Source organism: Grampus griseus (assembly GCF_964374135.1).
Source record: "Grampus griseus genome assembly, chromosome: 9".
Lineage (NCBI taxonomy): Eukaryota > Metazoa > Chordata > Mammalia > Artiodactyla > Delphinidae > Grampus > Grampus griseus.
In genome coordinates, this window is record NC_139003.1 from 41,005,166 (window position 1) to 41,032,649 (window position 27,484).

Consider the following 27,484-nt stretch of genomic DNA (forward strand, 5'->3'; position numbering starts at 1 on the left):
ACAATCCCCCTGTCTTTACCCTGATGATGATAATAGCAAACCACCACACAATAGCTGAAGTTCGTTAAACACCTACCATGTGCCCGAGGCTGTGCTAGAGACTCAAGTCTACTCTCAGAATACTGCAACTGTCTGCTAACAGTTCTCCCTATTTCCCTTCTTACCCTCTGATAGTTCACGCTTCACTTTATAAGCTAGAATTACTTTTCTCCTCTTGAAAATTGTGTTATAAAATATTTCCACTTTACCAAAAAATTAATGAATGGAACAGATAACTGTGTACCCACCACCTAGCTTAAAAAATATGTAATTTTATAATTGAAGTCTCCTGTGTATTCCTCCTTAATCCCATTCCCCAAGGGTAAAACTATCCTGATTTTCATGTTTATCGTTCCCATGAAATGTATGTACTTTTATTACATCTACATATATATCCATATCAATATATAGTGTTTTACATAAGTTTTATTTTTACTGTAAGTAAAACTTTCTGCAGTTGGTTTCTTTTCTGAATATTCTCTTTATGAGATTCATCCTCACTAACAGGTATAGCTGCATTTTATTCATTCTCACTGCTGTATTCTATTGTATTAATATACTTGTAATTTATGTATCCATTATCCTGTTAATGGACATTTAGCTCATTTCCAGTTTTTCATTCCAAAGACCCCATGATGCCATGAATATTTTTATGTCTCCTTATTCATACATGCAAAACTTTCTGTAGAATAATATACCTAGGAAATAGAGGATCATTTCAATAAATATATTTCAATATTATTGCTAGATATTAAAAATAAATTGCTCTTCAAACGATTGTAACAATTTGTATTCCAGTCAGCTTTAAATGAGCATGCCTGCTACCCTAGTGCCTCCCTAGTACTTGGATACTTTTTAGATTCTGTCATTCTTGTTTGTATGCATTTATCCTATTACTAATGGAAGTGAACATTATTTCATGTGTTTATTGGCCTTTAAGTTTTCCTTTTCTGTGAATTTCAAATTCACATCCTTTGCCCATTTTTCTATGTGGTTGCTTTTTCTTATTGATTTGTAGGCTTTTGTTGTTTGTTTACTATTTTCCGGGAAAATAACTCCTTTTGGTTTTTTGGCTGGCAAATATCTTTTCCTAGTTTATGGTTTGTCTTTTCACTTTAGGATGTCTTGGGTGTACAGAAATGTTTCCTATTAATATAATTAAATATATGTATATTTTCCAGTAGGGTTTGTGCTTTTTATATCTCAAGAAATCCTTCCCTTTCCCTATCCTGAGGTTGTAAATATATTCTCTCATATTTTCTTCTAAAAAGCATGTGTTTTTCATGGTTTTGTCTTTAAATTATCTGGATTGATCTTGTTTTTTGTTTGGATAACCAGATGTCTTAGCAGCAGTTATTTAACTGTCCATCCTTTCCCCACTGACCTTAATGCCACTTTTGTCATGTACCAACTTCTCCTGTATATGTAGGTCTATTTAGGAGCTCTTTATTCTGTTCTACTGTTCTACTGTTTATACTGTTCTTTATTCTGTTCTACTGGTTTATTTGTCTATTCCTCACCCAATATCGAACTGTTTTCATAATGTGTTGTTATCTCATAGGGCAAATTAAAAATTGACGTTGTTAATTTTGTCCCCTTATTCTTCCATATAAATTTTGGGGTCAGATTGTCAAGGGCCACAAAGGAAAGAAAAATCCTCTTGAGATTTGTCATTGGAATCGTACTGAATTTATCAAATAATTCGGAGGAAAATGACATCTTTGTCATATCAAGCCTTTCCATTCCTGAACATGGATATATCTTCATTAATTTAAGCCTTCTTTAATATCGTCCAAAAATGTTTATAATGTACTTCCATAAAGATCTTTAAACTCTTTAATTTGTTCCTATGTATCTTTTTCGTTGTTATTGCTTTTATAAATGTTATCTTTTAAATTATATTTTAAAACTGTTATTGATATATAGGAACATGATTATTACAAACCTATTGAGCAATCTTATTAGTTTTAACAATTTATTCATAGAGTGGGAGCTTTTTAAAATGTAAATTTTATGGTGTCAGTTTCTTGTTTTGAGCCAGTTTATGTCTTCTGTTGCAATTAGAATAATATCCAAATTCTTTATCATACCTACAGGGCCCTACATGACCTGAACCTTGCTTGCCTCTCCTAGTATCCTAATATTCTCCAGATATCACAGTACTCTCCCTTCTTTTTCCCACTAGTCTCCAGCCTCATAGGACTTTTTTCTAGTCATAAAAATAGGCCAAATTTCTTCCTGCCTCAAGAACTTTCCATGCCCTGGATATTCGTAGATCTACCCATGGCTGGCTAGTCATTAATTGGGTCTGAGCTCAAATGTGCTATCTCCTCAAGAAGACTTGTTTGATCAGGTGGCCACACCCCTCCTCTCTCCCCCCCAAGTCATGTTCTATCCCATTACTGTTATATTTTCTTCATTGCATTTACCACTTAACATGGGATTATTTTAGATATGTGTTTAAGTTTATCATCTACTTCTTCTACTAGACTGTAAGCGATGGAATGGCAGGGACTTGTCTTGTTGGTAATTGTAACCTAGAGCTTCAGGGCACACGAGTTCAGTAGATATTTGTTGAATGAATGAATGTAAGATAACTATTATTCCTTTTTTATAGATGAAGAAACTGAGGTGCAAAGAGGCTAAGTGATTGCTCTAAGTCCATCACCTATAATTTGAACCAGATCTGCCTGACTTCAAATCCTGTTTATGATCTTGACATTTCAGTTAATTTATTTATTTTGATCACCAAAGACACAATAATGATGTAAATGTGCTCTTGAGCTATATCTAAAGTGCTGAATACATAGCAACCATGTTTTTCTCTTAAAATTGTTTTAAAAAAAATTTAACTACTAAGTTAGGAAGGAAAATAAATATATTATATTCACATGATTATTACCATTTAGTTATACAGTTTGGCCTAACGATGATAGTATTCTGAAAGTCATCAAAAGTGTCTTCTCTAGTTATTCAAATAAAAACCACAATTTCTCAGGTTATTTAGGTAAAGACCACAGCTTATTATATTAATTTAAGAATAGAATCAAGGCTATGTACTCTAGAGCCCACGAGCCACAACTACTGAGCCTGTGAGCCACAACTACTGAAGCCCATGTGCCTAGATCTCATGCTGTGGAACATGAGAAGCCACCGCAATGAGAAGCCCGCTCACTGCAATGAAGAGTAGCCCCGCTCACCGCAACTAGAGAAAGCCTGCGCAGCAACAAAGACCCAACGCAGCCACAAATAAATTATTTATTTTATTTATTTATTTATTAAAAAAAAGAATAGAATCAAGGCTCTGAAGAAGAGATAACTAGAGATTAAAGGTAGCCCTAGTAAATGAATATTTGCTCCTTCTAAGATCCTTTTCAAGAAAGGAAATACTAATCATGTTTTCACAGATAAAATTGATGGAAGGCTGAAAAACACAAAAAGTCAAAAACATTTACTTCAATAAGGACACTCCATATGTTATGTATGTGCAGTTACTTTTTCAAAGTATATTCACACACATTCTCATTTCATTCACAAAATAAAACAATGACCTAAATATTCTTATTTTTACAGGAATCAAAAAGGCCAAGATCTAACCATAAGGCAGTGGCAAGAAGGATTAAGGTCAAGTTCTCTACTTCAGGTTATCTGGCTGAAGGGCCACTTCTTTTACACATTCATTATAATGAAGAAATAAGAACTATCAAAAGATGTTATATACGTGTTACTAAAGGGCTATTTTATTTGTTACAATATCTCCTATTAATGGTCACTAGCATCACATTATAAGGGTTTTAAACAGTTTTAGTGGTCCTTAGCATCAGATTTTTTTCTTTTCTAAGTTAATCAATGAAAATGTTTCATATTCCAAAGTGAGGAAAAATAGATTGTGTGTGTGCTTTCTAACATATTGTATTGTTTCCAAAAACCCATGCAACTACAGTCATATTTCCTTTATTCAATAGAGTATTCTCAAAATGTATACAGCTCTAATCTCCTTTTTACTTTCTCAAGTGGTTAATACGGTATTAAGGGAATTCATATTTAAAGGACCATGGTAAATCCTTTCATAAAGACGAAGAATTCTTTTATGTACTTATTGCACTATAATTTACATATGCTATCTTTACTTTTCCATACCAAGATTTCTCAAAGCTATATTCACAGAACCTATTTTTAAATTTTTTAGCAATCCCATATAAAAGAAAAGTAGCTCTTAAATATTAAAAAATAGCAGAAGTCAATGTTTCTTAAACATCAAAATCTCTTTATTGAACATCAAAAATAAATTCTTCTCCTTTTATTTTTTGGCCATGCGGCATATGGGATCTTAGTTCCCCGACCAGGGGCCGGACCAGGGACCGAACCCGTGCCCCCTGCAGTGGAAAGGAAGAATCTTAACCACCAGACCGCCAGGGAAGTCCCAAAATCTTCCCCTTAAGTTTGAAACAAGAAGGTTCATTGTACTCCACTGACATCTGTCATGAACTTCTTTATCTTTCAAACACTTCAAAAATTTCTCTTCACATACTCTTTCCAGACCTTGGTTCTTCCCCTGGCGCATTAGCCCTTCTAAATGTTTGCGTTCATGACATCTGCTTTCACTCTCTGCCCTGCTTCTCACAGCCTGACACCATCCGCATTCGTCAGCACCATTCATGCCTGGCGGGTACTAAGCCCTCAAGAAATGTTTGCTGATGAATTCTCAGTGACCACAGCCTCCTACGCTCTGATCTCACCATTCCACAAACCTTCCAACTCTACTGACCTCCTCCTGTCTTCTGCTTGTCCACCACATATATGGCCACACTTGGACGCTAAACACAACCAGGAAGTGCTCCATCTCCAAGATTTCAAATCCCCAAACTGGCTTCTGATTGTAATCTAAAATCCTTATCTTTTCTCTACTGCTGCTCTCGCCTACTTAACCTGCAAGTCCCCTCTAACCCTAACCTTCAGTTTATTCTCCTTTCCCAACTTTTGGTCAAATTTAAAATGTCACAGTTCATTTGTAGCCATGCCTATGTATTAGCCCTGACTTCCCACCCTGCCCTTTTCTATGAGGCCACATGCTAAGTAGTTCATCTATTCTTAAAAGGTGGCCAAGCAAGTTTAAAAAAAAAGGTAGGAGCTGGCAGGGATCACCTAATTCAGCCCCCTAAAATAGCAGATGAGGAACCAAGAAGATTGTGACTAGTCAGAGATTTCCAGAACCTGTCATTGGCCCTTCCCAGGTCTCTTCCCCAAACACTGCCCAATTTTGATCTTTTCCTGGGCTAGCAATAAGCAGTACAATGCTCATGAGGCTAGGCAGCTGCACCAAGATGCAGCTCCCAGTCAGCCTTGTGATCGGGGGCTAAACAACCAAAACCCATACAACCATTCTGTTTTTCATTTCCAGTACAGTACTCAATAAATTACATGAGATATTCATCATTTTATAATAAAATAGGCTTTGTGTTCATTTTGCCCAACTGTAGCCTAATGTAATTGTTCTGAGTATGTTTAAGCTAGGCTAGGCTAAGCTATAATGTTTGGTAGGTTAGGTGCATTTAAATGCGTTTTTGACTTAGGATGGGTTTATCGGGACATAACCCAATCATAAGTTGAAGAAGATCTCTCTCTGTGTGTGTGTGTGTGTGTGTGTGTGTGTGTGTGTGTGTGTGTGTGTGTGTGTGTGTGTGTGTGTGTGTGTGTGTGTAACTTTGTTGGCTTCTTTTCCTCTGCCCCACAACTAAGTAACTAAGAACTTTAAATTCTACCCTGGGTGCTCTTGTCTACCTACACACACACCCCCAGATGATCTCATCAGTTCCATTGACTTAAAATACCATCTGTATAGGGCTTCCCTGGTGGCACAGTGGTTGAGAGTCCGCTTGCCAATGCAGGGGACACGGGTTCGTGCCCCAGTCTGGGAAGATCCCATATGCCGCGGAGCGGCTGGGCCCGTGAGCCATGGCCACTGAGCCTGCGCGTCCGGAGCCTGTGCTCCGCAACGGGAGAGGCCACAACGGTGAGAGGCCCGTGTACCGCAAAAAAATTTTAAAAATACCATCTGTATACTGATGGTTCCCAAATTTATTTCTTTGGCGTGATCTCTTCCTTGAACTCAGAACACTAATATCCAACCACCTATGTGAAATCTTGACTTGGACTTTTAACTGGTGTATTAAACTTAACAAATCCAAAATGGAATTTCCCCACTAAACCTATTCTTTCCCCAATCTTCTCCATTTCCATAAATGGCACCACTGTCTACCCAGTTGCTCAGGCCAAAAACCTAGGGGTCATATTCAGTTCTTTCTTCTTTTCCTTCTACTCTATCCACATACCCAACCTACCATCATCTCTGCCTCCAAATATATCTTTTACTTCTCTCCCTCTCTGCAGCTTCCATTCCACTTTAAGCCATCATCACCCTCACTGGACCTACTGCAAGAGTCTCCTGTCTGGTTTCCCTGCTTCCACTCTCATCCTCTTATCCATCGTTCTCAGAGCAGTCAATGCGATCTTTAAAAAAAAAAAAGCCATATTATGTCACTGCCCTGTTTTAGTGGCTTCTGATTGTACTTGGAAAAAAGTCCAAATTCCTTTCCTTAGCCCCTGCTACCTCTGAAATCTTTTCACTTTCCCCCAGCTCACTGGACTCCAACCGTGCTGACCTTCACATAGCCCCAGGATCAGGACAAGATCATTCCCATCCCAGGGCTTTTTCCTTTGCAATTCCCTCTACTTTGAATGCTTGTCTCCCCCGCCCAACCCCGCCCCAAATTTCTCATGGCTGACTCTTTCTTATCCTTCAAGTCTCAAAAGTCACTTCCTCAAAGAGGCTTTTCCTGACCCCTCCGTACCCCAAGTCACCATGTCTAGTATACTTCTCTGATTTACTATACTTCATGGCACCTATTTGTATCTATTACATCATTTGTTTACTTGACTGTTATTTGTTTCTCCCACTATAAGTTCCAAGAGAACTGGGACTCTATCTGATTTACTCACCACAGCATCCCTGATGTATGCGCACAAGGACTGCCTGATATATGTATATCATATTTACATATGTGTGTATGCACTACCAGTAGTAACATAAATACTTAATAAACATCTGTGGAAGGAGTAAATTAATGCACATCTTGATTTCTTCAAAATGTAATTAAGATAGGCAATATTTTTGATGTCTGATTAATAAAAAATATCCTTCCTCCCTCAGTCATTTACAATAAAACATCCTATCAAAAAAATATCACAGGGTTTCCCAGGATTTTTGTGCTGTCCTGACTATTTTCAATGAGGTGAAAGGCAGAGGCAGTTTCACAAAGCATTCTTTTATTTGGCTTCCACTTCATGTTTTTCATTCTCCTGAAAAAGACATACTGAAAACATTCCATTCTCTCAATACAGACATCCCAAAAGCATTCAAACTGCACTGAAAAAAATTTCTTAAAGCTACAGAAACCAACTTTCCCTGGCTCTTTTTTTCTTTCAGAGTCAAGGAACATTGTTTACAGCTGCCCTGAGGCTTCCTTTAATGCTTGTTAGAATCTGGGATGTTGCAACCAGTTTCTCTGTTCTTTTATAATGGCAAGCTGCAGATTAATTTTCCTCGATTCATAAATTTCCAATGACATAGAATGTTGTAAATTGTTTCCAAGAGAACCGGGAGGAAAGTGAAAAGTATTTTCTAGAAGACTCTCCTTCCCTTATGCTTTTAAACTCTCATCTGAAATGTAAAAGTAAACAAATTATTTTAATGTTCTATTTTTTTTTAGTTACTGAGATAACTTCTCCTTAAGGAATTAAACTTTTTCTCAGTTTCAAGCATAATATATACTTGATCTGCTCTCAACAAAATGAACTTTTTCTATAGAAAGTGAAATGTTATAGTTATTTGTCTCTCCACCAGCACTAACAATGCTTATTAGCAACCTTCTCCAGTCTTCACCATTCCTCTTTCTTGGCCTTTACTACCCAGCTTAATGATCAAATGTGTTCTAAGCCTTTAAAAAGGAAGATGTTGATCTTTTTTCTTAAAAAAAAAAAAAAAATTCCCATCCTCTCTTACTACAGAGATGTTTTGACTGACTTCTTTTGTCCTGAAACTCCATTGACTGTGAGTAACTTGCCATGTATCAATAGTTTGTACATGGAATATACACATTAACATATGAGTTAATTAAACAAAAGTTACTGAAAACAATAAGAAAAATATAAGTTCTTTATCCATAACATAAAAATCACACCACAGATTTAAAAAACCAATATTTCTCTGAAAATATCTATTTTCCTATCATTTTTGTATCTAAAATTTAATGGAAATCATCATTAAGGAGAATCAGAAATTGAAATGATCCACAATACAGTGCTGGTAGTGAACATAAAAATACCATTAAAAAAGTGAAGTATAATGCTGTGGTAGGATAACTACAATAGCATTCTTGGCTATTTTTGGAAAACTTAAGTATAGTAAAACTTTAAAAAGGGGGGACGTGTATCCTTAGAGATAAACAAATTATTAAAAGCAGTTTTAATACTTCTTAACTTTATTTTGCAATCAGTGCTTTGAAAATGGAGTTTATATAGAAACAGGTATAAAGGAAAGTTTCTCAAAAAGATGGAATTGTTCATTGTTCTGGCAGATATGTAAAAACAATGCTGACTCAAAAGCAGCCAAGTGGACAGCTGCAGATGCCTTACCCAATGGAAATACTAAACAGGCATAGCACGAATCAATAATTAACAAAGTAGATGCACAAAGCTTGATGAGGATGAATAACTGCATAGGCTGGAGTGGTAAAAGAAGCTTATAACAGTACTAGTTTTGTAAGAAATTAGATAAACTCCTTGTTTTCATGAATTTGTTAGCAAGAGTACTTCAGTGCCTAATAGTACACAAAGAATATCTTTTTTAAATTCTTTGAATTAATTGATATTCCCTTTTATATAGTATTTATCACTGAAGATGTTTATAAATCAAAATGATCCACAAGAAAATACTGGTAGGGTGAACATAAAAATAATTTTTAAAGTAAGCAATGAAATAATATTCTAGATGGGCTAACTACAGGAGCATCAAATTGTTTATTTTTAGAATTCTTAAGTTTAATGAAATGTTGAAGAGGGAGGTATACCTTTAGTGTACATCATTTTCTAACTTGTGTTATATGTGTGTGTGTGTGTGTGTGTGTGTGTGTGTGTGTGTGTGTATATATATATATATCCCTCCATGCTTGTCAGTAAGTGTCTTGAGGATAGTTATTGTGTCTTTTATGTACTCTAAAAGCACTAAGCCCTGTCTCTTGTATATATATAAATAGCTCTGAAATTAATAAAATAATACATCTTGGTTTCTTCAAAATATAATGAAAATGGACAATCTGATTACCCATGCTTTAGTAAAAACATCCAGAGTAAATTCTTTAGATGCTGAACATATAACTTGGAAACATCTTTTAGGAGTCTTTATTTTTTTGAGAATTACAGTTCTTAAACTGTAGTAACTTGAAAAATTAGAAATTTGCAGAGGTAACAGAGGTATTTATAGCAAACTTGGAAAGCAGTTTTCAGAGTTTAAGGTATATAAGGAAGTTAAGGAAGGTATGTAAGGAAGTTAGGTATATAAATTTCATTTACATGCTTTTTCCTTAGGACATATGTTGCAAGAACAACTGCTCTTCTGAATGCAAAGGATTCATTGCTTATTACTATATCAAGTGTTTAACCTGAAGATGTGTTCCTTATCTACCTGCCCATTCTATATCATTTCTATTTTTCTTTGAATTATCATTGAAAATGCATGCTTTCTATTATCTACTTATTCCTTAACTTACAAATAATTGAGTACATACTGTGTGCTAGACACTATTCTAGTTGCTCTAAGTATAGCAGTGAACAGTCAAAAATCACTGCACTTGTGGAAATTTTATTCTAGAGATGGAGACAGACAATAATCAAGATAAATCAGTAAGATTTCCTGTAGCACATGATGTGGGAAGCTGCCTCCGCCAGAGACTTATCATTAGGAGTGAGGGGGTAAAGGAGTTTGGGGGTGTGCAGAAAGAGAAAACGTGCGCACACACACCCTAGGAGCAGGAACATCTTCCCTAGCTTCGTGGGATTCTCCTCCCACCAGAGCAATGTGTAAAAGGAAATCTTGGGGCTTTGGTCTATCGAAATTGCTCATCTGGGTGATTCTTGAGCACCACTATCGAGAAGTGCTGGCGTCCGATGCATTTTCCTTTGCTTTGCAAAGAAGAGTCGTGAACTTCAAAACCCTCAGAGATGGATTATAAATCCTGCTTTGCAGGAAAGGAAAACCCTCCATCCTTGGCCACCGGGCCACCCCTCTCCAGAGACCCTGCTATCGCCCAGGCACTTCGAGCCAGAAGGGGACACTTTGGGAATGACCGTGCTCCACGGAGGGACAGAGCCAGCCCCCAGCTTCTCTACACAGAGCCTCGTCCACTAAAGCTCCAAAAATCAAAAACTGTAATTGCCAGAAGAATCATTAAAAACAAAACAAAACAAAAAAATAGTCCAGCCACTAACCTCATATGCAAATGAAATAAGCTCTCTGGATCCTGCATTGTGAGCTCCTCTCCATACCCTGATTACCTTTGAAGCCCATATTTTTTTTCATTGAATTTGCATCTCTTTAAGACACAAGATTAAAACAAAATTCATGCTTTATTGGATTTTAAATGATCTTCCTTTTATTTATCCTTCATCTTTCTTATGTGGATATGCAAGCGAGAAGACCCGACTGGATATTCCCAACATGTTCACTCAATCTGTCTGTATAGAGGTTTGGCTTCTACAGAGCAAGCCGTGTGACTGATAGGGTCTTGGTGCTCCAGCTGGGTGTGAGGCCTGTGCCTCTGAGGTGGGAGAGCCGAGTTCAGGACACTGGTCCACCACAGACCTCCCGGCTACACGTAATATCAAAAGGTGAAACCTCTCCCAGAGATCTCCATTTCAATGCTAAGACCCAGCTCCACTCAATGACCAGCAAGCTGCAGTGCTGGACACCTTATGGCAAACAACTACCAAGACAGGAACAGAACCCAGCCCATTAGCAGAGAGGCTGCCTAAAATCATAAGGTCACAGACACCCCCAAACACACCACCAGATGCAGTCCTGCCCACCAGAAAGACAAGATCTGGCCTCATCCACCAGAACACATACACCAGTCCCCTCCACCGGGAAGCCTACACAACCTACTGAACCAACTTTAGCCACTGGGGGCAGAAACTAAAAACAACAGGAACTACGAACCTGCAGCCTGCAAAAAGGAGAGGCCAAACACAGTAAGTTAAGCAAAATGAGAAGACAGAGAAACACACAGCAGATGAAGGAGCAAGGTAAAAACCCACCAGACCAAACAAATGAAGAGGAAATAGGCAGTGTACCTGAAAAAGAATTTAGAATAATGATAGTAAAGATGATCCAAAATCTTGGAAATAGAATGGAGAAAATACAAGAAACGTTTAACAAGGACCTAGAAGAGCTAAAGAGCAAACAAACAAGGATCATGAGAGATTACTACAAGCAACTACATGCCAATAAAATGGACAGCGTGGAAGAAATGGACAAATTCTTAGAAAAGCACAACCTTCCGAGACTGAACCAGGAGGAAATAGAAAATATAAACAGACCAATCACAAGCACTGAAATTGAGACTGTGATTAAAAATGAACAACACAATAAATGAAATTTAAAATTCTCTAGAAGGAATCAACAGCAGAATAACTGAGGCAGAAGAACGGATAAGTGACCTGGAAGATAAAATAGTGGAAACAACTACTGCAGAGAAGAATAAAGGAAAAAAAATGAAAAGAATTGAGGACAGTCTTAAGAGACCTCTAGAACAACATTAAATGCACCAACATTCAAATTATAGGGATCCCAGAAAAAGAAGACAAAAAGAAAGGGACTGAGAAAATATTTGAAGAGATTATAGTTGAAAACGTCCCTAATATGGGAAAGGAAATAGTCAATGAAGTCCAGAAAGTACAGAGAGTCCCATACAGGATAAATCCAAGGAGACACACACCAAGACATATTAATCAAACTATCAAAAATTAAAAACAAAGAAAATATTAAAAGCAGCAAGGGAAAAACAACAAATAACATACAAGGCATTCCCCATAAGATTAACAGCTGATCTTTCAGCAGAAACTGCAAGCCAGAAGGGAGTGGCAGAACATATTTAAAGTGATGAAAGGGAAAAACCTACAACCAAGATTACCCAGCAAAGATGTCATTCAGATTCAACAGAGAAGTTAAAACCTTTACAGACAAGCAAAAGCTAAGAGAATTCAGCACCACCAAACCAGCTTTACAACAAATGCTAAAGGAACTTCTCTAGTCAGGAAACACAAGAGAAGGAAAAGACCTACAATAACAAACCCAAAACAATTAGGAAAATGGTAATAGGAATATACATATCGATAATTACCTTAAATGTAAATGGATTAAATGCTCCAACCAGAAGACATAGACTGGCTGAATGGATCCAAAAACAAGACCTGTATGTATGCTGTCCACAAGAGACCTAGGGACCCATACAGACTGAAAGTGAGGGGATGGAAAAAGGTATTCCATGCAACTAGAAATCAAAAGAAAGCTGGAGTAGCAATTCTCCTATCAGACAAAATAGACTTTAAAATAAAGACTATTACAAGAGACAAAGAAGGACACTACATAATGATCAAGGGATCAATCCAAGAAGAAGACATAACAATTGTAAATATTTATGCACCCAACATAGGAGCACCTCAATACATAAGGCAAATGCTAACATCCATAAAAGGGGAAATCAACAGTAACACAAACATAGTAGGGGACCTTGACACCCCACTTTCACCAATGGACAGATCATCCAAAATGAAAATAAATAAGGAACCAAGCTTTAAATGATAACATTAAACAATATGCACTTAATTGATATTTATAGGACATTCCATCCAAAAACAACAGAATACAGTTTCTTCTCAAGTGTGCACGGAATATTCTCCAGGAGAGATCATATCTTGGGTCACAAATCAAGCCTTGGTAAATTTAAGACAATTGAAATTGAAATTGTATCAAGTATCTTTTCCGACCGCAGCTCTATAAGACTAGATATCAATTACAGGAAAAAATCTGTAAAAAATACAAACACATGGAGGCTAAACAATACACTACTTAATAACCAAGAGATCACTGAAGAAATAAAAGAGGAAATCAAAAAATACCTAGGAACAAATGACAATGAAAATATGACGACCTAAAACTGATGGGATGCAGCAAAAGCAGTTCTAAGAGGGAAGTTTATAACAATACAATCCTACCTCAAGAAACAAGAAACATCTCAAACAACCTAACCTTACACCTAAAGCAATTAGAGAAAGAAGTACAAAAAAAATCCCAAAGTTAGCAGAAGGAAAGAAATCATAAACATCAGATCAGAAATAAATGAAATAGAAACAAAGAAAACAATAGCAAAGATCAGTAAAATAAAAGCTGGTTCTTTAAGAAGATAAACAAAATTGGTAAACCATTAGCCAGGCTTATCAAGAAAAAAAGGGAGAAGACTCAAATCAATAGAATTAGAAATGAAAAAGAAGTAACAACTGACACTGCAGAAATACAAAGGATCATGAGAGTTTACTACAAGCAACTACATGCCAATAAAATGGACAACCCTGAAGAAATGGACAAATTCTTAGAAAAGCACAACCTTCCGAGACTGAACCAGGAAGAAATAGAAAATATAAACAGACCAATCACAAGCACTGAAATTGAGACTGTGATTAAAAATCTTCCAAAAAACAAAAGCCCAGGACCAAATGGCTTCACAGGCGAATTCTATGAAATATTTAGAGAAGAGCTAACACCTATCTTTCTCAAACTCTTCCAAAATATAGCAGAGGGAAGAACACTCCCAATCTCATTCTACGAGGCCACCGTCACCCTGTTAACCAAAACCAGTCAAAGATGTCACAAAGAAAAAAAACTAAAGGCCAATATCACTGATAAACATAGATGCAAAAATCCTCAACAAAATACTAGCAAACAGAATCCAACAGCACATTAAAAGGATCATATACCACGATCAAGTGGGATTTATCCCAGGAATGCAAGGATTCTTCAATATACGCAAATTAATCAATGTGATACACCATATTAACAAATTGAAGGAGAAAAACCATATGATCATCTCAATAGATGCAGAAAAAGTTTTTGACAAAATTTAACTCCTATTTATGATAAAAATCCTCCAGAAAGTAGGCATAGAGGGAACTTACTTCAACATAATAAAGGCCGTATATGACAAACCCACAGTCAACATCATTCTCAATGGTGAAAAACTGAAACCATTTTCTCCAAGATCAGGAACAAGACAAGGTTGTCCACTGTCATCACTATTTTTCAACATAGTTTTGGAAGTCCTAGCCACGGCAATCAGAGAAGAGAAAGAAATAAAAGGAATCCAAATCGGAAAAGAAGAAGTAAAGCTGTCACTGTTTGCAGAAGACATGATACTATATATAGAGAATCCTAAAGATACCACCAGAAAACTACTAGAGCTAATCAATGAATCTGGTAAAGTTGCAGGATACAAAATTAATGCACAGAAATCTCTTGCATTCCTATACACTATGATGAAAAATCTGAAAGAGAAATTAAGAAAACACTCCCGTTGACCACTGCAACAAAAAGAATAAAATTCCTAGGAATAAACCTACCTAAGGAGACAAAAGACCTGTATGCAGAAAACTATAAGACACTGATGAAAGAAATCAAAGATGATACAAACAGATGGAGAGATATACCATGTTCTTGGATTGGAGAATCAACATTGTGAAAATGACTATACTACCCAAAGCAATCTAGAGATTCAATGCAATCCCTATCAAACTACCAATGGCATTTTTCACAGAACTGGAACAAAAAAATTCACAATTTGTATGGAAACACAAAAGACCCCAAATAGCCAAAGCAATCTTGAGAAAGAAAAATGGAGCTGGAGGAATCAGGCTCCTGGACTTCAGACTATACTACAAAGCTACAGTAATCAAGGCAGTATGGTACTGGCACAAAAACAGAAATATAGATCAATGGAACAAGATAGAAAGCCCAGAGATTAACCCACGTACATATGGTCACCTTATTTTTGATAAAGGAGGCAAGAATACACAGTGGAGAAAAGACAGCCTCTTCAATAAGTGGTGCAGGGAAAACTGGACAGCTACATTTTAAAGAATGAAATTAGACCACTCCCTAACACCATACACAGAAATAAACTCAAAATGGATTAAAGACCTAAATTTAAGGCCAGACACTATAAAACTCTTAGAGGAAAGCATAGGCAGAACACTCTATGACAAAAATCACAGGAAGATCCTTTTTGAAATACCTCCTAGAGAAATGGAAATAAAAACAAAAATAAACAAATGGGACCCAATGAAACTTAAAAGCTTTTGCATAGCAAAGGAAAACATAAACAAGTTGAAAAGGCAACCCTCAGAATGGGAGAAAATATTTGCAAATGAAGCAAATGACTAAGGATTAATTTCCAAAATTTACAAGCAGCTCATGCAGCTCAATATCAAAAGAACAAACAACCCAATCCAAAAATGGGCAGAAGACCTAAATAGACATTTCTCCAAAGAAGATATACAGATTGCCAACAAACACATGAAAGGATGCTCAACATCACTAATCATTAGAGAAATGCAAATCAAAATTACAATAAGGAATCAACTTATACCAGTCAGAATGGCCATCATGAAAAAATCTACAAACAAAAAAAGGTGGAGAGGGTGTGGAGATAAGGGAACCCTCTTGCACTGTTGGTGCAAATGTAAATTGATACAGCCACTATGGAGAACAGAATGAGGCTTCCTTAAAAAAGTAAAAATTGAAGTACCATATGACCAGCAATCCCACTACTGGGCATATACCCTGAGAAAACCATAATTCAAAAAGAGTCATGTACCACAATGTTCATTGCAGCTCTGTTTACAATAGCCAGAACATGGAAGCAACCTAAGTGTCCATTGACAGGTGAATGGATAAAGAAGATGTTGCACATATATGTAATGGAATATTACTCAGCCATAAAAAGAAACGAAACTGAGTTATTTATAGTGAGGTGGATGGACCTATGAAGTACCTAGAGTCAGGACAGGAATAACGACGCAGTCATAGAGAACGGACTTGAGGACATGGGGAGGGGCAAGGGTAAGCTGGGACGAAGTGAGAGAGTGGTATGGACATATATACATTACCAAATGTAAAATAGTCAGCTAGTGGGAAGTAGCCGCATAGCACAGGGAGATCAGCTCGGTGCTTTGTGACCACCTAGAAGGGTGGGATAGGGATTGTGGAAGGGAGACACAAGAGGGAGGAGATACGGGGATATTTGTATATGTATAGCTGAACCACTTTGTTATAAAGCAGAAACTAACACACTATCGTAAAGCAATTATACTCCAATAAAGATGTTTTAAAAAAAAGAAATCAGTAAAATATGTAATAAATTATATAATGTTAAGTGCTAAGGAAAAAAAAATAAAGCAGAGAAAGGGTATAGGAAATCTGAGAAAGGAATGGAATTTTAAATTGAGTGGCCAAGAAAGGCCTCAGTGAGAAGTGACATTTGGATTAATTCCTGAGAAGTGGAGGAGCTAGTTCTGTGGGCTTAAGGCCAGGGTGGGTGCTGGGGGTGGGGGAGCATGCCAGGCAGGGGAGGTCCCAAATTGCATTGGTCATGAGGTGAAACAGTGCTTGGCATAGCTGACGAATATCTAGGAGGCCAGCGTGTCTGGAGGAGACCAAGGAGGAGAGCAGTGGGAGATGAGCCCAAAGAGATGGCAGTAGGCTAGGTCCTAAAGGACCTCATACGTAAGAAAGGAAGCCATTGAAGTGTTTTTCACAGAGAACTGACATTATCTGACTTTTTAGCAGGATCATGCTGGCCACTGAGTTTTGAGAGTAAAGAGGGCAAGATTGGAAACATATGGGGTTCATTTAGGAGGCTACAGTTATAATCCAGACAAAAGCTTGTGGTGGCTTGAGCCAGAGAAGTGGCAGTGGTGATAGTGAGAAGTGGCTGGATCCTGGATATATTTTGAAAATAGTGTTCACAAGATTTTCTGACACACTAGGATGTGGGGTTATGCACTATCTGTGATACTGTCAAATTTCCATCATATGCTCCTAATTGGTGAAAAAGATACAAATTCTCACTTGTTCTGTCATTTTTAGAGTATGATTTTCCCTGACATAACTTCAACTTTCCTTTTGTTCCTGAGTTTGAAAACACATCCCACAATTATTTCTATGTCCTATCTCAACCTTGAGGAAAGATAAAGAGAAAATGTGGCTTTGAAAATTGACAGTGCCAATGCTATCTTATGAGTTTCTCAACTGTAAGCTCCAGCCTTATTTCACTTACCTTGTTGATGTTCTCAAGGCCTGTCTCAGAACCTTGCACCCGTTAGGCTCTCAGAAAATGTTCGTTAAATGGTATAGTCTCCACATTTCCCACCCAATAATGAACAAAAACAACAATCAGCCCCTGTCAACTGCACAATCATAAATTAAAGTTTGTATTTTAGTATTTAGTATATTATGCCAGGGTACTCATTGGGTAAATGTAGTTGAGCTTCCAGCACCGTCATTACTACCACCTGCAATCTGAAGTTGTGTTAGCTTTTTTGCACCTGGAAAGGTAACAAAAAGGCGGAGGAGACTGGTTTTGTAATTCTCATCTGGGACAGAGCGTCACGCCACCTGTCTCTTGTAAAATCTACTGAGGAGTTAACGCCCCCTTGAACAGCGCACAAATGTCTACGGGGATGATCAGTCAAAATGCGTCTATACGAAAGGCTGGAGACCCGAGCCTCTCCCAGGGCCCAGCCCACAAGCTCCCAAGGCACGGGCCTGCGCTGTGCACTCCGGGAGTTGTAGTTCCTCCTCTCTTCATGCGAGCCAGGACGCAGTATCTCTGGCGCCTCCAACGGCGCGCAGGCTCCGTGAAGCGCGGCGCACGCGGACGGCACGCGTTTCCTAGCAACGGGGGAGCGGCAACGTCACGCCGGCGGGCGCTAAGAGCAGCTGCCCAGTGTTGGGCGGCTTTGAGTACCTTTCAGCACCTGCGGGTTGGAGGGAACGCTGCTTGCAGCTTTCTGTCGGCACGTCTCCGTCCGTCCTTACCCGCGTTATCCTAAACCCGGTCGCCGACAGCAACCTTCCTCCGCGAGCCCGCGTCTGAGGCACTGCCGGAGGCTAGAGGCGGCCCGCCGGGTTCCTGTCTGGCCCTCGACCCCAGCGCCCGCGGAGCCCGCCGCCCGCGGCCTCAGCGGGACGATGCTGGAGTCCATTCGCGTGACGGGTGAGTGCCAGGAAGGGTGGCCCCTGGGCTGGCGGGAGCGGCCAGCGTCGTCCCGGCCGCTTGCGGCGAGTACCGGGAAGCCGAGGTGACGGTAGCATGTGGGCTTCGGTGCTCAACGCGGCTCCCTGAACAGTGCGGAACCCGCGGAAGGTGCTCAGGGAAAAGGTGTGCAGGGAAGAGAGAAAACGGTCCCTTTTCCTTTTGTCACTTATTATCAGTAAGCGCGTGCTGTGGACTGTAGTGAGGTAAAGTGTAATAGATCGGCCCTACAAATGTACAATCTAAATATTGATAAATTCTGTTTCAAGGCTTATTAGATATGTAATTAGGCATTGTAGTGCACTAGGATCTAGCTTTCTAGAATGTTCAGAAGTCAGAGCTAAGCAAAAGAGCACATCTCTGTATATCAGTATTTATACTCTTTGTATGTATGCTTTTATTCTTAAATCAGAACGTTTTGAGTTGATATTAAGAGGTCACTTTATAGTAAGTTTTATACCAAGCGCAAAAAATGTTTGTTTAGACCCCAGGTCAGAAAGTTGTTTGCCTTTTGTTATTTTTAGAAAATAACTGTGTATATTAATCATTTAAAAATTATCTTACACAATATTAGAATAATTTCCTAGGCCATTTTCCCATCATTTGATTCTGCCTAACATTCCTGCAAGACAGCGTTCTTGATAACCTAGTATCATGACTAAAAACACCGAAGAACAGCAGAGTAAAGGGAAAGGTCTAATCTTGAAACTGGCTTCAAAATAAGACCAGATTTTTTTACTTTAAGGCATCGGTGTACCTAATAGACCATTTTTCTGCAAAATTTTAAATTGTATAACAAAATTCACTTTTAATGAAAATATTTATGGTCTTAATTTTATATTTCATGTTCCAGGTTATAAAATGAGGAGTTGATTTTGTGCAGTCATGACATTGCTGTGATTTATCTCATTGTTATTTATGTTGTCAGGAAACAGACAATTACAAGATCTAAGATTTAAGAGGCAACTTAAATTGGCATTAACTTTTTTTCTTAAAGTGATTTGATGTAGATCCTCTTCTTTCATCTTAAAATACAATGAAAATTGGAAGGTATTATTCTTTAAAATTTATTTTTGGCTGCGTTGGGTCATTGTTGTTGCACACGGGCTTTCTGAAGTTGCAGCGAGCGGGGGCTACTCTTGGTTGCGGTGCTCGGGCTTCTCATTGCGGTGGCTTCTCTTGTTGTGGAGCATGGGCTCTAGGCGCGCGGGCTTCAGTAGTTGTGGCACGTGGGGTCAGTAGTTGTGGCTCGCAGGCTTTAGAGCGCAAGCTCAGTAGTTGTGGCGCACGGGCTTAGTTGCTCCGTGGCATGTGGGATCTTCCTGGACCAGGGCTCGAACCCGTGTCCCCTGCCTTGGCAGGCGGATTCTTAACTGCGCCACCAGGGAAGTCCCGAAAGCTACTTTAAAGTACCATATCTTCTTTTTGTATTGGAACAGAGTCTCTCAACCATGACACTATTAATGTTGAGTCGGTGGATAACTGTTGCGGTGGGCTGTCCTGTGCATTGCAAAATGTTTAGCAGCATCCCAGGCCTCTTCCACTAGAAGCTAGTAACCCCCCTCCCCCCCCCACAGTTGTGACAAACAGAAATGTCTCCAGACATTGTCAAATGTCTCCTGGAGGGCAAAATTACCCCCCCCCCGCCCCATTTGAGAACCACTGCCCTGGAGAAAAAATATACTAGTTAGAAAAATATACTAGTGAAGGTTATTAGATAACGATTTAGAGATAACATCAATTAAGATGATTTCCCCAAAGCATAACAATCATGGTAGAGGAAAAATACAATTATGATAATATTAGTTTTAGAAAGCAGGTATCTGACCAGTTAGCAACAAAGTGGATCTCCTGTTTTTCAATATGCAGAGTTGGAAGTTTGAGGAGAGATACTTTCTAAAATAGTAGAACCACTCCTCCTGCCTCAGCTCTCTTCCCATAATTTAGTGGCAATAGACGTATCAATCCAACTCTGCATGTTGCATTTCCTGAGATAAGATAATCTGGCAGTGTATTTCTGTAGTTCAATAAAAATTCAAATAGTCATTTGAGACAATTCAAGCCTCATTTAAAACAACTGACTGGGGCTTCCCTGGTGGCACAGTGGTTGAGAGTCTGTCTGCCGATGCAGAGGACACGGGTTCGTGCCCTGGTCTGGGAGGATCCCATATGCCATGGAGCGGCTGGGCCCATGAGCCATGGCAGCTGAGCCTGCGCGCCCGGAGCCTGTGCTCTGCAATGGGAGAGGCCACAACAGTGAGAGGCCCGCGTACCGCAAAACAAACAACTGACTGGCTGTTTTTCAAAATAGTTTCTCCATTTCTTTTATAAATTTCTTGACTAGTTAAAAGAATAGTTCTAGAACCCCATGCCTAGCATTTTGCTGACATATCAGAAAGCCCAGTTTCAACGGCCAGAAACTTTATGAAGAGAGTTCAGCTGAAAGCATGCCCTCCTTTTCCCTCACTATCACATCATTCATTGATATCTTAGAAGCCCATGTTCTTCTGGTTAGCATCAAGAGCATGCTTGTTTGTGGTAAGGGTACTGATGGAAATGTGTTTATTTCTTTTCAGCTTTAAAATAAGTATAGAGCAAACTGATTGTTTTATTTCAAGACTGAAGCAATTACTTCTGAAATCACTTCCAATATAGTATCTTACTCACTATTGACTTATTAGTCATGATTTAATATAATCTAAATATAACATCCTGGTGAACTGATTGGAGAAGTAAAATAAAAAAGAAAGATTTGTATGTTATATATGCTGTTTGAAATGGGATCAAATCAGAAGAGATTACCTTCTCATAGCTTTTTAAAGAAGATGGTTTATTATACTAAAGCCACTAAAATGTTGATTCTAGAATGTAGAATTTATTACTTAATGTTAAATTTGCCTTGGAAATCCAAATTTCATGATTCTGAATATCTTCCCATTTACATTATTCCATGAAGTATTTCTATAGGAGCTGAATATAGTATTGAATATAATAATACTGATAGTTAACACCTGCTTAGTACAAGCCAGCATTGTTCTCAGCACTTCACATATATTACCTTTTTTGATCCTCCTACTGATACTGTGAGGTACATAGTAATAGTATCCCATTTTACAGATAGGGAAACTGCAGCACAAAGATGTTAAGTAACTTGCTCAAGGTCACAGCTGCTAATAAACAGCCAAGATTCAAATCAGAGAAGCTCCATTCCAAAGCCCATTTTCTCAACCACTAGGAAAGTCAGAACCCTTGTTTAAATGACTATGTGTTGATTTAAGCCACAAAATTCAACATGTGTATCTCATTTAACATCAGTGGTACATTAGCTGATAGTTTACTCCAGGTGCTGTTAAGTTTTTATCACAGGCAAGTCTAATTTTTGCCTGGAAAGATCATATTTTACTTGACTATAAAATTGTTTCAAAATAGAAGACGACATCTAGCTCATTAAGTGAGTAACAAAATGCTATCAGAAGCCATATAAGATTATGTTATTTTATGAATTCCTACTGCCTGTATCTTGTATGTGATATAAGAAGTGATTAATCATCTGGAAATGAAGCTCCTTTGTAACAAAAGTGAATGTTTAAAACTACTGGAGACAAAAGTCTTAAGAGCAGTGTTTGGCCATGTGGGATGAATACACTTAGGCACATAGCTCCTGTCTGTCCTACAGCAGTAGGCACCTGCCATTAAAATTTATCTTCAACATCACTAATTGTTTCACATTTTTATGCGTCCTGGTATGATTTTTGCCTCAACCTTCAGGCATTCAAGTCCTGAATCCTTTCTCTCCTCTCAAATATTCTGTTTCCTTGGCTACCTCTCAGGGCAGTGAGTGAGCAGAAACAAACATAGATGTATGCCATAATGGGACTTATAATTTCAGTGATGAGGAAGGCCATCATATAAACAAATGTAAGACTGCAACCGTGACAAGTGAGTCAAAGAACCTTCCAGGGAAGTTTTCCTGAACAAGTGATACTTGAACTGAAGGATGAATAGGGATTAAGCTAACAGAGAGGACAGGGGAGGGCTCTTCAAACACAGGGAACAGAATATGAAGATGTTTTGTGTCTGGAGAGGGAGTGGTGAGTGTGAGGGATTGACAAAATGAAGGGAAGCTAGAGTGGACTGATTAAGGGGGAGCATTGTGCATGATGGGGCCAGAGAGGCAGAGTGACCTGACCATGAGTGACCTCATGTGCCATGATTAGGATTTTCTCTTCACCCTAAGTGGAAAGCCTGGGGAGGTTTTTCTCGCATGTTCACTGTTGTTTTAGATGGTATTGAATGCATTTTCTTTTACCACAGACCATCATTTCCCAGCATTATAGAATACCCTGCATGCTTCTAACTGCAAAAGCACACCACCACAAGCAGTTTCTGACCAAAAAACAATAGTATCACATTATAAGAGTCCTTGCTGCTGATAGAGTAACACTGAAGTGCCCCTAACCGGGGCTGTGACATTTTTAAGAATCCTGAAGTATAGCTGAGTTTCTCAGTTCTTGAATGATACTAGCAGTGCCTTTTCATCTCTCTGTTTACTTACAGCTGAGAAACTATATTGGATGATGTTGAATTTGGAGGTATTATAATTAAAAGATTACCTGTTATAATGCAGACAAATTGGGCAATAAATGTTTTCAAAGATACTGATTTTTTTAAATATACCAGTTTAAAAATTATAGTGTAACTTACATTCAGTAAAGTGCTTGAGTCTTAAATGGGCAGCCTGATGAATCTGTACATATGTAACCACTGTGCAGAACAAGATAGCTTTCTAGCCCCCAGTACCCTGGTACCTCCTCCCAGGTTATAACCCCTTCCTCAAAGATAAGCACTATTCTGCCTTCTAATACCATACATTAGTTTTGCCTGTTTTGTTTTGTTTTTCTAATTTATTTATTTTTGACTGCGTTGGGTCTTCATTGCTGTGCAAAGGCTTTTCTGTAGTTGTGGTACTCGGGATTCTCCTTGCGGTGGCTTCTCTTATTGAGGAGCACGGGCTCTAGGCCTGCAGGCTCAGTAGTTGTAGCACACGGGCATAATTGCTCCACATTATGTGGGATCTTCCCAGACCAGGGATTGAACCAGTGTCCCCAGCATTGGCAGGCAGATTCTTAACCACTGTACCACAAGAGAAGTCCCAAGTTTTGCCTGTTTTTGGACCACATATAAATGGAATTATACAGTATGTAGTCTCTTGATCTAGCTTTGTTTGCTCAGTATTGTCTTTGAGATTCATCTATATTGTTGCTTGCAAACTCAGTTTGTTCTTTTTCATTGCCATATAGTATTCTATTGTATGAATATACCACAATTTACTCATCCTTTCTGCTGTTGACAGATGTTAGATCATTTGAGTTTAAGTAATGATGAACAGCTTGGCAAAACTAAAGTGTTTATCTTGTTTGGGAATTGTTTTATTTTGCCTCTTCTTCTGTTTGTAATCAAGCAACCTATCGTTTTGTGGTATAAAATTACCCCGGGTTCTCAGGTTTCATAAGTATAAGTGAACCATATGAAATTGCCATTTTATGGGTCAAAATTGGTTGAATGGTATTTTCCAGCAGGCTTTGTTTCTGATGATCTGATCTTCCTTTCAGCCAGAGACCTTGTAACTACTGTGAAACCTCACCTATTCAGTTGTGAAACACTAAGAATTTCGTGAGCAGTGTTCCCCTCTTTCTTCCATTCCTTTAGATGAGGATCAGGAGACGCTGATGGGTTTAGTGATGAAGGCCACTATTACAGAGAGGTTATTGAAAGAGTTGGGAATGGAAGCCAGGAATCCTGGTATTCTTTACTCCTGTTCTAGATACAAATTCAGCTTTCATTGTGTTGGTAATTTCAGTATAGTCATCCACTTGTGAATATACTATCAATTTTAATGTAATATTATTTTCCTTTTTTCCCTCAATATGGGTAATCATTTTGGGGTGAATGACTTCTTTGATCAACAAGTTATTTTCATTTTCTCCAAGGTTATAGTGAAGCAGATTGCTGGTGGCTAAAATGTTACATTAAATAGTGACTTTTAATATGAGAGTATGATTTTTATTTATTTTATTACTTTTATGAGAGAAAATGAGTTACACTTGCCCCCAAAGAAGGCTGCTTATGCTTAAAGTTTTGATTTTTCAGGAAAAAAGGAGTTAGGAGAATAGGATGTTCTTCATTGAACTCTTCTTCTTGTCCTTTTATTATGTTCTTAAGCCTGTTTTAAAGGTTGTTTTTCTTAAACAGTAGTAGTATTTAAAATGACAAAAACAGTATTTTAGGTTTTCTAGTACTTAATACAACTAAAATAAGATTAGCATGACTCTGAGAAATTAATTTATATCTATCTTGTAAGAGTTGTTTGAAGGTCCACGTTCCCCACATTTATGAACTTCATGGGATATCAGCATTTGGCAGGATTGACATTTACTAAATAGATACACCATTGGTACTCCCAGACTACTTATGAGCAGATGGAGCTTAAAAAGGACTGATGCTAAACCTCTCAGGTAGATAATTAGCAAGTGAACTGAAATGCTGCAACTCCTGGGAGGGGGGAAGGGGTTCTGTCATGCACACACTGTAATTTCTCTCCCACTTCCCCAATTCCTCCTTGAGTGTTTTGGCAGCTGGTTTAGGACTTTTGTTTAAGTATCCTGAAGTGTATAGGTTGTTTGAGATGGGACAGAATTAAGAATGTAGATGCTTTATGACAAAACAACAGAAAACTCTATGAACGCAGCTCTTTGATCAACAGAGCTACTGAGTCTTAGGAACCAAAGAAAGCACTTTTTACATTGAATATTCTTTTTTAAAAAAAAAATCAATATACCTGTAACAAACCACCCAAATTAGGAATTCTTCAGAGTAGTTTTGTTAACTGATTTTAATTTGAGGTAAATTCCCACCCTTTTTTTTATTATTAAATTCCCCCTTTTTATTATGAAGACCAAACGAGAAAAACCTGATTACCTCCTTTTACCTTCCTGGCTGTGCCTAGTCCTTAACCAACTTTTCTCCGTTTGTGATACCCTTATTCTTATCTCAGTTCTCTTGCTCTTTTCCTTTCAGTGTCTGTTTCAGTCTGACTTTCATTATCACCTCTCGTCTCCTAAACTTGTGGTGTCTTGTTAGGGACACCGACATTGTTCTTGGGCATTTGGACTGCAGCTTGTGTTCCTTAGCCTATGTTTGCCCATCCTACCCAATTTTGACTATCAGTTGGCAACACTTAAGTATGAAACCCCTGAGGATCTGGGACTTACCAGCCATTGATGAAAGTTTTGTTTGTTCTGTTTATTCACATTATTGAATGGCTTCTTTGTACAATCAACCTTCAGCATGACCCTGTGCAGTCTAGTTCCTATCTCTCAGGCTTGTCCATGTAGTAGACATTTTATTTAGCCCCTGCAAGTTTATACTTTCATGTTACCTTTAGACAGCAGAATTCAAATTTCATATGTTGGCCTAGAAAATGTTAACTAGAAGGACTTCTAAGTACCTTACATATTTGGATTGTTTATTATCTACTTTTGACCTCATACTGTTTCTTTACCCTAAACCCTAAGACTTCTGGGCTTTAAAAACTTTTAGTGCAGGGTTTCCCTACCGTGGCATTATTTTAGGATGAATATTTTTGTTGTAGGAGGCTGTCCTATGTATTGAAGGATGTTTAACCTCATCTCTGGCCTCTACCCACAAGATGCTAGTAGCATCCCTCCCTAATTGTGACAACCAAATGTCCCCTGGAGGGCACAGTTGCTCTCATTTGAGAACCACTGGTTCAAGGTCTTCCAGGTTATATTTCCACTTCTACAGTCACCTCCTCATAGAAATATAGAATGGTTCCAGAACTACAAATACCTGTATATCTAAAGTGGTCAGAGAATGGCATGTTTAGGGTTGTGCCATTCATTCATTCACTTATTTATTCATTGTACATTTATTGAATATCTACCAGTTACCTTGCTAGATGTTGGAAAGAGAAACATGAATAACACATGGTCCTGGTACCTATCTTAGTATTGAATACATCAGTTATTCAGATTACTGTGTCTTACTAGGGTGCTGTGTTTGTACAGAGGAAGAAGAGATGTAGTGCGGTGCATGTAGCAGACTTAATACTGAATGTCTGTTGATAATTGAATGAATGGCCTTATATAATAGAATGAGCATGGACTCTGTAATCCGACACATCTGCATTCGAATCGCAGTTTGCTCTTCGCTACTTCCTTGTCGTATAACCTTGAGCACATTACTTAACACTTCTGAAGCTTAAGTGATATAACATGCAAGGTTTTTGGTGAAATCCCAAACTCACATAAATGTGTCAACAAATAGTGGCTGCTATTATTATTATTTATTACTACTTATTATAGAAAGGATCCCTGAATGTCTAATCTTGAGTGAGTGAGTGACAGATCTATGTGGATAAACAGTTTTCTTTAAAATGGAATTAAATAGTCTCTTTCTTGGCAAGGAAGGCAGCTGTCCAAGTCAGCTAGCGTTGAAATTGCCTCCATAGTAGGAGCCAGAGGTTGAGGGCTAGAGGCATAAGGATCCATGAGACTTAGAAAAGAGAGGTGGTTGAGAGAATCATGTATCACATTTGCAGAAAGGATTTAGAAAGGGTTTATAAGCAGACATGGTCAGATAGGAGTTCAAATACCAGGATTTAAGACAAACTCAAACACTTTTGTCAGTTTAGAATTGAATCTGAAAGCTCTTAAGGGTTTACCTGAAATCCTCTCAAATGTTTCTCTTCCTTCCCTGAACCCTAGGTTATTGTCTGTATCTTTTGTTTTTCACATTTAAGCTTATACTACCTCGTATTAGTACTCAAATCTTCATAGGACTGCCTTACCTTCAGAGCCAGATTAGAAGCTGGTTGAAGGCAAGAGCAATGTATTTATACAGATGTTTTTCAGATCCATGTATCTATTAACAGTATTCCTGTATTTGTGGAATGAAAGAATGCAAATCAATACAGTTTTAAAACAGTACATAAGCAACAATATTTC

The 27,484-nt window shown here is 38.2% G+C and overlaps 1 protein-coding gene across 2 annotated transcripts in view; it reads left to right on the forward strand.

Annotated features, from left to right (window-relative positions):
* The window catches only part of MATCAP2 (microtubule associated tyrosine carboxypeptidase 2), a gene marked incomplete at both ends in the record, with an annotated part of 89,111 nt that overhangs the window by 1,965 nt on the left and 59,662 nt on the right, over positions 1-27,484 (forward strand). Inside the window, one exon of one of the 2 annotated variants that reach the window (XM_082661444.1) lies at positions 3,613-3,682. In XM_082661444.1, the coding sequence (XP_082517570.1) occupies positions 3,613-3,682 (70 nt within the window). Of the gene's footprint in view, positions 1-3,612; positions 3,683-18,394; positions 18,420-27,484 lie in introns of those variants that run through there. The other variant, XM_082661445.1, reaches the window with a different exon arrangement.